The 12,049-nt window shown below is 36.9% G+C and overlaps 1 protein-coding gene across 2 annotated transcripts in view; it reads left to right on the forward strand.

Annotated features, from left to right (window-relative positions):
* Positions 1 to 12,049, forward strand: part of dennd1b (DENN/MADD domain containing 1B) — a 138,883-nt gene that overhangs the window by 114,357 nt on the left and 12,477 nt on the right. For both annotated transcript variants that reach the window (XM_032571735.1, XM_032571734.1), the window contains 3 exons: positions 1,965 to 2,000; positions 2,374 to 2,430; positions 4,676 to 4,765. In XM_032571735.1, the coding sequence (XP_032427626.1) occupies positions 1,965 to 2,000; positions 2,374 to 2,430; positions 4,676 to 4,765 (183 nt within the window). The remainder of the gene's footprint in view (positions 1 to 1,964; positions 2,001 to 2,373; positions 2,431 to 4,675; positions 4,766 to 12,049) is intronic.

Consider the following 12,049-nt stretch of genomic DNA (forward strand, 5'->3'; position numbering starts at 1 on the left):
GAATTTTCAAAATCATTTCATTGGTCAAAGCTTTGCTTGGAATAATTTTAGATTTTTTATCTTAGAAGGATGTGACACTGACACTAAATTTATACTACAAACAAGTCAAGTCCAACACTTATCAGGAGTTTAGCCACCTTTAAGGAGTTTAAGCAAATCAGTTTTAGAGGTTGAAATTTCATTTCTGATGCCTGACATTAACCTGAAGGGGAAAACGGAAAGGAGGAGGAGCCACCTTTTAATCCATCAGCATCAGAACCGCCAGTGAACTTAGAGAGAGCCTCATATTGGGTGATTTTCTTTCTCTGAATGCTATTCCATGTTTTCATGTGTCCATCTCAGCTTGAGACATAACTGGCTTTTTCTTGTCCAACATTTGTTTTATTTAAAGCAAGATTCTCCAGAGTTTGTGTTTCTTGTAAATATGTGTACTCACTGAAAAAAGATTAACCTTCAGTTTTGGTATTTTGGATAAAAATGAAAATAAACTTTTACATTTTTCTTATATTTGACTTGTTGATCAAAAGAAAATTGGCTAATTTTTAATCCCTTTCTAGATGATTAGTGTCTCATTGCTGCTATTTTTTTTGTATATGATATTTTGCTTCTGACAAAACCTTTCTCAAACCCAGTTTCTTGTTCTTTGGCTATTAAAGCAGCTATCTCTTTATGTCGATGACTCTTAAATCTATTGAAATCGAGACTGTCATCCTAGACTCAAAAATCATTCTGAATCACTTTTTTAGTTTGTATCTCTTCAACATGTTTGACTCCATCATCCTGCATTGTGTGTCAGGTGGTGAATAATCATCTATGTTTTTGATTGTGTTTTTAAATCGTGGTCACACTCTAAAAATAAAGTTTTCAGATCGTATGAAAACTTTATTTTCAAATTTCAAGTAAGTTTCTCACATTTCAGGATTCCAACTCACTTAATGGTCGGTTTGGAAGATCAATTCAAAGCACAATCCAGCCCCTCATTTACAGTGAAATGAAACTTTAGTCACCTTTAGGAAACATTATAAAACTTAAACATGAACGTGTTAAGTTGATTTGTTCAATGGAACCAGGGTGGTCCTTTACATCTTGATTTTTATAGTAATAATAATAAAGCAGAAGTACTTTCCCTTACCCATTTAGACTTTAATTAATGCCTTTCTGCCAATAGAGGAATCTAAATGTCACACAGGGGAGCTTAGCTGGCTCATGTAACATTTGAGATATCCTATTTATCGAATGTTTCAGATTCAGATACTTTTCAGTTTTAATTAATGATAAAATGCGTTTTTATAAATGAAGCCTTTACAGATTTTTGTGTTTAGTAATTATCACCAGAAAACATTTTTTTATATAATTTTTTTTTCTTGATAAAATGACCTTTTGCTTGCATGTTGTTAACAATAGCTAACTGAGTCTTTTTATCGGCTGAGCTCACCCTGTGTGAGCCATCTGAGCACAGACATTTTCCTGTCTACTGTACATAGGTGTAATAGGCTTTAGTCAGTTTGATTCAGCACAACTTCAAAGTTTTACAAAGCCCACTTCAATGTCTGTTGGTTTACAGTTTAGGCTGTTAAAGTTGCAGTATGTAACTTTTACTTAAAAAAAATATGTTTTTTTTTATTACATGTTGAAACTGTCACCACGTCATGACAGTTTAATATGAGACAGATAATCTGTGAAAGGATAGAGTTCCTCCACCTCTTCCCTGATCTACTATTGTTGTCTGAAGAAATGCTCCAAGTCAAAAATAACCAATCAGAGCCAGGTTGGTGTCTGACTGCTGTCAATCATGCCTGTGCACGTGTTGCGATGTCTTATGCCTTGTGTGACGACACTAAAAGTAATAAAATCCATAACATCCTTTAAAATCCCCTATTTTTGTCCATGTATGAAAGACTGGTTTTGTGTGTTGATATGTAAAATCTTCAAATCTCTGAATATTGTTTTCTTTTTCATCACAGAGAGGAGGAGCATTTTTCAACACAGCTGTGTCAAAGGTATTTAATACTTGTTGTGGGGGGGTTTCAGTTCTTTTCCACAGAAAGAAGTGGTACTCTTGAATGTTATAATGTATCTTCAAAAACATGTTGATTATAATTGGTAATGTAGCTAAAGAGCATTGTTCATGGCTGGCTGTGGCGTTGTACGCTGTATAATAGGTGGTCAGGGTGCCCTTTCATGTTATCGTCTCCTGTTAGTGAGCGAGGCGCTCTCATCCAGCCTTTTGTCTGCGTGTTTTTACCACATGGATCAAAGAATTTCTTGATGTTACACCAAACCAGAACAGAATGCTAATTCAACATGTTTTGATTAGTAATCTGTCTTTGTGTCTGTGTCTGTGTGTGTTTGTGTGTGTTTCACCCCTCCTAGGCCAAGGGTCATGCCAGGCGGGGCATTCGGGACTTTAAGGACAGACTTAAAGCAAAGGTGAGCCATGCACCTTCACACCTTTCCGACACAGTTTGCTCTGCATGCCAACACACACACACGTACACAACTTTGTTCAGAGGCACCCAGACAGACATATGCCTCCCTCATAGAAACAGACAGGAAGGCTGCTTTACATGGAGTGTGTGATTCTGACGTAGGGGCCTTTTAATGACTGTTGAAGCCTGCTTAGCGCTTTGTTCGGGGCTGTACATTTTTAACTAGCGCCCCTCTGGCTATGGCCTGTCATGTCATCCGAAACCCCAGCCCTTCTTTCTCTTTTATTGTCTGCATATTTCATCAGTGAGCCTGTGATTTCCTCAAAGCTAATGTAACGAGGTGTATGTTTCCATAAGCCTGATGGATTTGATAAGGCAATAGCAGTTTGATCTGTCAGTGGGAAGCGAGGAGAGAGGGCAATGATGACGAACACGAGGCGTGCGCTTCGTTCTGCACAAACACATTCGGTGGAGGCAAACACAGGTGCAGAAATCTGTTTGATTTTGAAGTTTCATGTTCGTTCAGAGGAGAAATTAATTTGTGATTGCACAGAGTCTCTACTGCACGTTTTTCTATCAGCTCCAGGGATATGAGAGCATGAAGAATGTGTTCAAGGTGTATCATTAATATTCTATGCTTTTAATCTTTGAAAAAATTTGTTTAAAATATTAAGATAAGCGTAGAAATATCTTGAGAATAGGCTGGATGATGTGGACTTACAATTTTATCACAATAATATGAGGAACTATGCACGATGGTGTATCAGGGCCAATGTAGAAAGGGAAAATAATTCTGGCTAAACCCTCAGAAATTTTCTAGAAAAAAACAAGGAAAATTCTGAGTTTGAACAAATGTTTTCATGTTGTTCAGAGGAGAAATTAATTTGTGATTGCACAGAGTCTCCACTGCACTCCATGGAGTGCAGTCACAAACATTTTGGATTAATTATGCTTCACTAATCTGGAATAGACTTCCAGAGAACTGCAAAAATGCTGAAACCCTGACTTGCTTCAAATCAAGACTAAAAACCCAGTGCTTAGAGTTGCCTTTGATTAGAAATAACTGGAACATAAATTAATCTTAGTCTTTATTCCAATATCTTATGATGATGATTTCTGATGACACTGGTGACCTGTAAAGGTGACCCCTCCTCTCGCCCGTTGTCAGCTGGAGATGGGCACCAACACCCCTCCCAACTCCATGGGATAAAGGTGTAAGAAAATGAACGGATGGATGGATTTTTGGTGATGAAAATATGTTTCTTTGTTGTTTCATATTTTCATCTTGGAAAGCACCTTGAATTGCCTTGTTGCTGAAATAAGCAATTGTTGCTGAAAAATTAATAATTTTTATATTATTAATTCAGCAATACAATATTTCACTGCAAGAAGTAGAACTTGTCCTAATTAAGTTTCTCACATTAATCTAAAATCGAAGATTAGATGCGTTTGAAATTTTGGGCTTGTTTTTCATAATGAAAAAAACTGTTTTAGTAGGTAACATTGTTCATTACTGAATGAGTTTAGTTTAATGTTCTATCCTCCTGTAATCCATGGATACCATTTCAATTAGCGTTTATGATTTACTTCTCCAAAAACACAAAAAAGCCAATAATATTCTCAGGTTTACTTGGATGTTTTAAAGATGTCTGAAAAGTACCAGAATGAGTAGAGTATCGAGGTGCTGCTCCTTCCCAATATTGTTGCTGCACACTGCCAGTCGACTGGCTGAAAGAAAGTCTCTAAAGATTTTGGGGGGATTTTTTCACACTTTCAAGAAAAACAAATTCAGCTATTTTGACATATTTACAGTTGGAAAAAATACAATCATAGATTGAGAACTAAGGTATCTCCACCCTTAACTTTTACTAATGCAGCACTGTTTCTAAACTACAGCTTAAGAAATTTGAATATATTTGTAGCAAAAGGAGAAATAATTTTGTTTTAAATAAAGTGAAATGATATTTTTCCTCAAGATTATCATGCTTATATTGGTCCATGCCAAACACAGCTCATTTATTTTAAAATGTGTTATGTAATGATTTTTTTCAGGCTATAAATTAAATTTATAAGCAGACTGATCTTTTAACCTGTGAATTAAATGTACTTTACTGGATGATGTGCCACATTTATACAGCTCAGAAATCCACACATCGGTGCTCACACTGATCACTCATTAGACAGAAAGTCTCAGATTTATATTCATCATCTCTTTCTCTCTCTCTCTCTCCCTCTCTCTCTCTCAGGAAGACGAAGAAGACGGGATGACAGTCCGTCCAGGGTCTCCCACCAGCACCAAGAGCCTGTCTCCAAGGAGACTGCAAAAGATGAGACGGGTACAACGTGCACCCACACATATAGTGATACAGAAGCACATCAGTAAATGAGTTATGCACATTTACACTGCCTGATCACACCACAGCTCAGTTTTCACTTGACCAACATGAATTCAGCCTTCCACTTTTGCACTATTTTCTGTCCACTTTCCTTTCTTTATATGATTTTTTTCTCCTTTTTTTGTAGCTCCAGATCTTTTTTTTCTTTTTATCACCATCCTACTACTCCTCTCTCCCCCCTCCTCACGCTCTCTGTTGGAAGTACAGCAGTTTGTCAGGGTTCCAAATGTAATCATAAGCATTTTTCCTTCCCTTTCAACGTTGTTGTACACTCAGTGGTTTTCTCTGAACAGCACGGACAGTCGTAGCAACTCATCTGCTGGTCAGCATTTTCTCTGAAGAATTTGCTTGTGCTCCAAAAATGGATTGCAAAAATCTTGTCTTTGTTGTATGCAAAGCTGGCGCTTGATGTGCAAAACACAAAATCATCAGTAAATATACCAGGAAAGATGACATGTTTTCTAGTTTAATTATAACAAACTAATGAAGAAGTTTATTTTTTCTAATTCTAAAAGTGAACATAAGTTTCATCAGGTAGGGAGTTTCTAATTATGCACAGTGTTATGCGAAAGTATTCACACCTACTGAACTTTTCCAAATTGTGTCACAACCACAAACTGAAATTGATTTTATGTGCAAAATAGTGAATAACAGTGAAGCAAAGAGCAAATAATACAGGATTTAAGGATGTTTTTGAATAAAAATTAATAAATAAAATCTGAAAGAGTAGCATGCATTTCTGTTGAGTGAATACTTTAAAGAACCAATTTGTGCTGCAATTACAGTTGCAGGTTTTGGGGGAATGTCTCTAACATTCTTGAAATCTAGCAAATTTTCAGCAACAAGGCAATTCAAAGTGCTTCACATGAATTAGAATGAAATACAAACCAAAGGAAAGACAAAAAGGTTAATGTATAAAACTACATATTGGTTTCCCATGTTTAATAAGAATAGGTAGTCCATAATTAATTAACTAGTAGGGGTTTCTCTGGATTCTTGATCTGATTAAACTAAATGTTGGTACTCCATGTTTGACTCTTGCTCTGGGTTGTTAAGTATATTGTACTTTCTAAGTTTGTTCTACATTTGTAAACTAATAGGAAGGAGTTTCTCTAGGTCTTTCTCCAATATTTAAACTATAAAGCTAAATATTGGTCTAAAGTAATAAGTACTCCACAGTTTATAAAAGTAGCTAAATGTTGATCTAAGGTAATGAGTATGTCACAATATCCTAAAGTAATAAACTAAACCGTTTTGTAGATGTGCCACTGATCTACACCATTCCATCCTGGCTCTGTGTTTAGTGTTGCTGTCCTGCTGGAAGGTGAATGCTGCCTCTAACCAGTTTTCTTTCAGAATTGTCATACTCTCAAGTCTCATCACAAACATCACCACAGGATCATGCTTTCTGCTCAGAGTGTTAGTTTTCCTCCATTCGTGTCAGAAATATCAATGTGTCTCTCCTCTGGCCAGACCTTCTGCCACAAGTTTGCCATGTTCCTTACTTAGTTTGTGACAAACTCCAGTAGCAATTAAACATTCCTTCCAGTCCTCCATAAAAATGGAGTGAATGACTAATAGTTGTCCTTTTGACCCTTTCCTCCTTCCTGCACTGTTTGTGCATGTATTTTATTGTCATGTATTTTGGCTACTATTTTGAACAATGCTCTCCTTTTGCTGTCGGTGAACATGAGTTTGTTAGTAGGTTTGCATTTTTACTACATCCTTTTTGTTTTTCAGTCGTGGTTTGAGCAAAATGCTCAAAGCTTTGGGATATTGTTTTATAACCTATCCCTGCTTTTAATTTTACCGACAGATCTGACAGATCTCTGATCTGTTTACAAGCAAGTAAACTCAATTTACAAATCACCTGATGGCAGTTGTTTACAAAAACTTTTACTTTAGGGGTATGAAGCATCAGAAGAGATCAATACAAAGGCACACCACACTCTTCAGATTTTTATTTATTCCAAAAATTGAAAGTGATACTAAAAGAGAATAATTTACACTAGGACAAAATCCTTTTATTTGGGATAAAATTTCAAGTTATTATCTGCAGGCTGAGTGGAAATGCATATTTGCAAGATATTTTGAAAAATTCACAATAATTAATTTCTTTGCATTTCTCCATCACCTAAAATCCGAATAAAATACTTAAAAATGTGTAGTTGAACCGTGAAAACATATATAAAAGTTAATACTTCCTCAGGGAGCTTTTTGTCATCTTCCACCTCATATCTACACCTCTGGAGGATTTTCCACCTCTTATTTTTAAACACATAAATTGTAAGTGGACTCTGGAAAAAAAGTAACAACAACAAAAAAAAAAACAACGGATGCCTGCATGCACATGCTGACATTTCGGTCGCAGCCGCGTACGGGTGTGATTAGGAGAGCTTGTGCTGTGTCTAATTAGCGTTGTGTTTCCTGTGTGTGTGATGAAGCTGGAAAGTCTTAGTGTGGGGAAGGTGTGACGGCCGGGGGAGAGAGAGGAGAAGAACGGCAATTAGGGATTTTCTAAAGGCCTCCTCGGACACCCTCCTCCCCCGCCGTTCCCCCTCAGACAAAGACGGCCCGTCGCACACACAGATTGACTGTTAACACACACACACACACACACCGGGCTCAGGATATACACTCACACCCATGTTCATGCCACTGAGGCCTGCTCATTGCCACAGTAACAGGTCCCTGGAGACGGCGGGAGGAGGGACGGTCAGGACGCAGGACGGCGTATCCCACAGCGTGGCTTTTGTGTGTCTGTTTACATGTAGTCAATCACTCTCTAGTTAATCATACACTCTGACCATTACTGTTTTTTTCTTACTGGCCCGCCTCTCTTATTTTGTTGGATTAATAATTAAACATGTCTATATGAAAACTCTTATAAGCTCATCAGGGTTTTTGTGTAAAACATAATAAATGAAAACAAAAACTGTAAATTCAGAAGCCAAGACTACCTTCATAATTTATAGTTGTCGGTTTATATTAAACGTCAAAAGATGGAAACTCCACAAAAATTTCTTTAGAAAATGTTGCAAAATGTATAAATTTGTCCTATTTTCTGGCTCATCTTTTTAATTTTTCCACTGAGTCTGGAAACAGAAGCAAAACCCAAATCATTTAGGTAGAGATGCTCTCCAGGTCTTTGTTTTCTGAAAGCACTCTTTTCTATTTTCACCTGTTTATTACACGGCATATTTACATTTCTGTTTGTGGAAACAGCAATTGTTTCAACTCTTTGTTATTCACCTTTTATCCATAGATTTTTCTCTCTTTGAGGCTGACTCTTATACATTGTTGATACTGATGTTCGTTCTGCCTACAACCGTCTTGACCAGGTGTTCTTTCCTCGAGAAATTGATCTCACGAGACCAACACGGTTAAATAAAGGTTAAGTGAAATTACCTGCAAACATCTCCCACTCGGCAAGCTCCCTTTTGCTTGATCAACCTTTTATTCTTTGCTCCATTTTTAGGGTCAAATCTTTGTCCATACCATCTGCGAATACTACAATGACAGCATTTTGTTGCCAAATTTAACAATAATGCTTTAATCTGGCTTTGATTTATTTATTAAATACTAGGCAGTATGTACTTTTGATTGTTCTCTGGTATGCATCTTAACTTAAATGTTTTAACAAAGCTAAATGATTTACTTTTTTTTAGGTTTAATCTGATAGGCCAATACAATGTTGCTCATAATTGTGAAGTTGGAGAAAAAGGATTAATGGTTTTTGAACATTTTTACAAATAATTCTGAAAAATGTTCTCTGCATACATATTCAGTCTCATCAGTACTTTGTAGAAGCTTCAGCTCTTGGTGGTGAAGTTACACATCTAGAGACGGAAAATGTTGCCCTTTCTTTACAAAATAACTCAAGCCAGGGTTGATGAAGATTTTATGTGATGATCAGTTTCGTAGTCTCATCACAGTTAAAAATGACCACACCATGATGCTTGCACTGCCATGTTTCGCTGTCTGTAGGTTCTGTAGATTTGTGGGTTGACAGATTGTCCAGCCTGAGCTGTGTGTCTTTGCAGCTCCTCCAGAGTCTCTATGGGCAGCTTGCTGTTCTCTGGTTAGTGAATTTGTCTGACACAGTTTTTCCTCTGACCTTTCTGTTGTGTTCCTTGATCTTCATGAATCTCAAGGAAGTTCATAAATTTTCTCCATCAAACCTCTGAGGTTTTACAGAACAGCGTATTTACACTGAGATTAAAATACTGAGTCTGTCAGATGTAAAAATGCAAGCCACATTTTTTAGATTTTTATTTGTAAAAATCATATTTTTGTTTTATTTGCCTTTGTGTTGGTCTATTATTTAAAATTTAATTAAATAACATGTAAAAAAAACAAAAACTTAAATATACAGGGCATTTTATATCCAAGTTTTAAATGGCTAGGGGACTTCAGGAAAAGTTTGTCATCAAAACATGCCAAATAATTAGCGGCATTGCACGTTATTGTATAAAGCAAAGATTCCTTTTGCATTTTTAGCGTTGTTCATATTTGAAGCCAACATCTCTGTCTGCCTCTTTTTAATTAATCACGGAAAAATAATCAGTTATGAAATTCCTATTCTATTTGCTCTTCTAACTCCTGCGCCAAAGTGGAAGTGCCACTGTCACATGTGTCTAAATTTCAGCTGCATCCGGCCGTGTGAGTGATTTGTAATGATCGGTGAGTGTGTCGACGGAGGATGTGGGCATGAATCCTTTCGTTTGACGAGAGCAGGACTGAATTGGACTCTTGAATTCTTTTGTATTTCTTCTGGCTCCTTTAGCACCAGATTGCGTTTAATATTTATTTTACTATATGCAGCATGTTTGCTTGTGTGTTTTATGTGCTTTTGTGATGCAAATAGAATGTATGTCTGTACCAGAGCCCTTTAATCCAAAGACTACATTGTGCCTGTGTGCTCAGCGTGCACAAATAGGCATGCATTTTGCAGTTTGCCTCAGGTTGGAAGCTGTAGAGTGACAGCTGTTAAGAGCATAGAGGAGAGGTAGAGGTTGGGACAGTGTTATGGACAATGACAGCCAGCAGGCGCGTGGCCGGTCTGAGCCCCAGGCTCACCTGGTGAGGTAGGAGGGATGCCAGCCTGGAGAGCAACTCGGGGTTCAGGGAAGACCGGGGGGGCTAACACAGATGTAAAACAGGAAAAAGAAATCACAGGTGTTTTTTATTTTTAAAGACGGCTCCGTGTTTGACTGTTCGCCTGAGTTTTTGTGCCTCGTGTATTCACTGCCTGCAGTGGTTGAGTGTGATTCTCAAGAAATGTAAATTAGGGCTGAAATTTGTCTTGGAGCTCAAAGATTGATTTCTACACATGTTGCTCATTGAGGGTTCACTGTGTTCAGGCTACACCAAAGAGATGATTTTTGCAGAAAGTGAATAGATGGTGGATAATTCATGCCGTAATAATGAGCTGTAAATTATGGAGCATATTTGATTGTGTTTGTCGAAGTGAAAATGATATTTTTTAGTATATTTAGCCCAGTTATGATGATAATTTCTTGTATTAATGCTAGAAATTTGAATGCATCACAGGTTAGTTTAAGTGCAGTGTCTCTCTCCATAGCTGAGCATGTGTTTTCATGGTTATTTGTATGTATTTGTTGTCTCCTCTTGCTCTGTTCATATCCTCCTCAGAGACTTGCTCCCTTCCTCTCTGGAGCTAAAGTGCCATCTACTGGTGGTTATAAAGGGCTGCACTGATTTACAGACATGGTCATTTCACTTTAAGGGTTTAGTTTACTCTGACAAAATGAGCATACTGCATTCTCATCCTTCTTCTTCTATTGCTCCTGTTTAAGGCAGAAAGGAAGCGACGTTTCAGCTGCAGCCAGCTGGACAGAGGAACTGTGAATTTCTCCTCCTGTTATTTCTTTTTTTATTTGTTCTTTTAAAGCAAACAAATAGTTGGCCGTTCATATGCGAATTCTTTGGTTCTCCCCAACGTTTGCTTGCATTCTATCAGCTTTCCTTAACATGCACTGCCAAGCTGTGAGATCACTGCCCACTCAGAAATACTATATAAAATATATGTCCAGCTCGTTTTTTTGGCCCTGGTGCAGAGAGGCGTAGCTGCTTCACATCGCCGGTCGCACAGAGTGAAAAGTCGAGTGTAGGGAAAAGTTTGTTTCTCCTGATCAAGCTACTGTAATGCATTTAATGCATGACCACTTAGAGCAATTTAGATCTAAAGATATATTAGCTTGGATGCATTTTATAGCGTGACTTTAGCAAAAGAACATTTAAAAAGTAGATAAGTGATTTTATTACAACTTTATATATGCAATATAGATTTATATTGTAGACTTGTAGCACGACTGTTTTTATCAAAATTCACAGATAAGCTCTGATCGGTAATAAGCAGATTTGAATCGTGAACAATCTGATGTTTTTATTCCTATTCATTAAAAAAGTTTTTAAACAAATCAACCAGCAGTGTGTGCTCTAATGTACTTTGTTTTAGTTTAACCTTATTTTTTTATATTAGGAACATGTTTTGATAAGCTTGATAGGCTTGTCTTTTAATTACGTCATTTTTTGTTGAATTCAAAGCTACCTTAACATTTTGACCTGTTTAAATCCATAGAAAATTCATAATTGCTTAAAAATCAGCAGATCCGACCTCAAAGGCTCATGAAAATTGGTCTAAAAGAGTCTGGTCAGGGCATCTGTTGAATAAAAAATGCCTCTTTGATGTGATTTTTTTCTTCTTTTGTAAACGCCTATTTCAATTATCAGGCGTAGTCTGCTCACAAGCATTGATAAAGATATACAAGTTATAGGCCAGAGATGACAATACTCCCTTCATCAGTCAGTGTTGTGAAGGTAAAATACTAAAACATTATGTGTTGATTATACCATACAGTATTTTATCTTCTGTTGTAAAATTTATCTTGCTTTAGAATCTCTCATATTTTCATGATTGATGTTATATTTTCACCCTTTGTGTGAATCTGCATCCATTTGCCTTACACTTTTCTGCTGGTAATGAGTTTCCCCACAAAGGAACAACAAAGGATATTTCTATTTCAAATGATCAAAGAAATACATTTCTATTATAAAGCATCAAGACTAAGTTTTTCCATCAGTTTCTGTTTAAAGGCGTCCTAGCTTAGCGTGTGGCATAGCAATACAGAGGTTTTCTGTCTTGCATGAAACCATCCATGTTGTATGTCTCCCTGTATAAATCCTGTGAATAAAGGCCAC

Source organism: Xiphophorus hellerii, chromosome 9 (assembly GCF_003331165.1).
Source record: "Xiphophorus hellerii strain 12219 chromosome 9, Xiphophorus_hellerii-4.1, whole genome shotgun sequence".
Taxonomy (NCBI): Eukaryota; Metazoa; Chordata; class Actinopteri; order Cyprinodontiformes; family Poeciliidae; genus Xiphophorus; species Xiphophorus hellerii.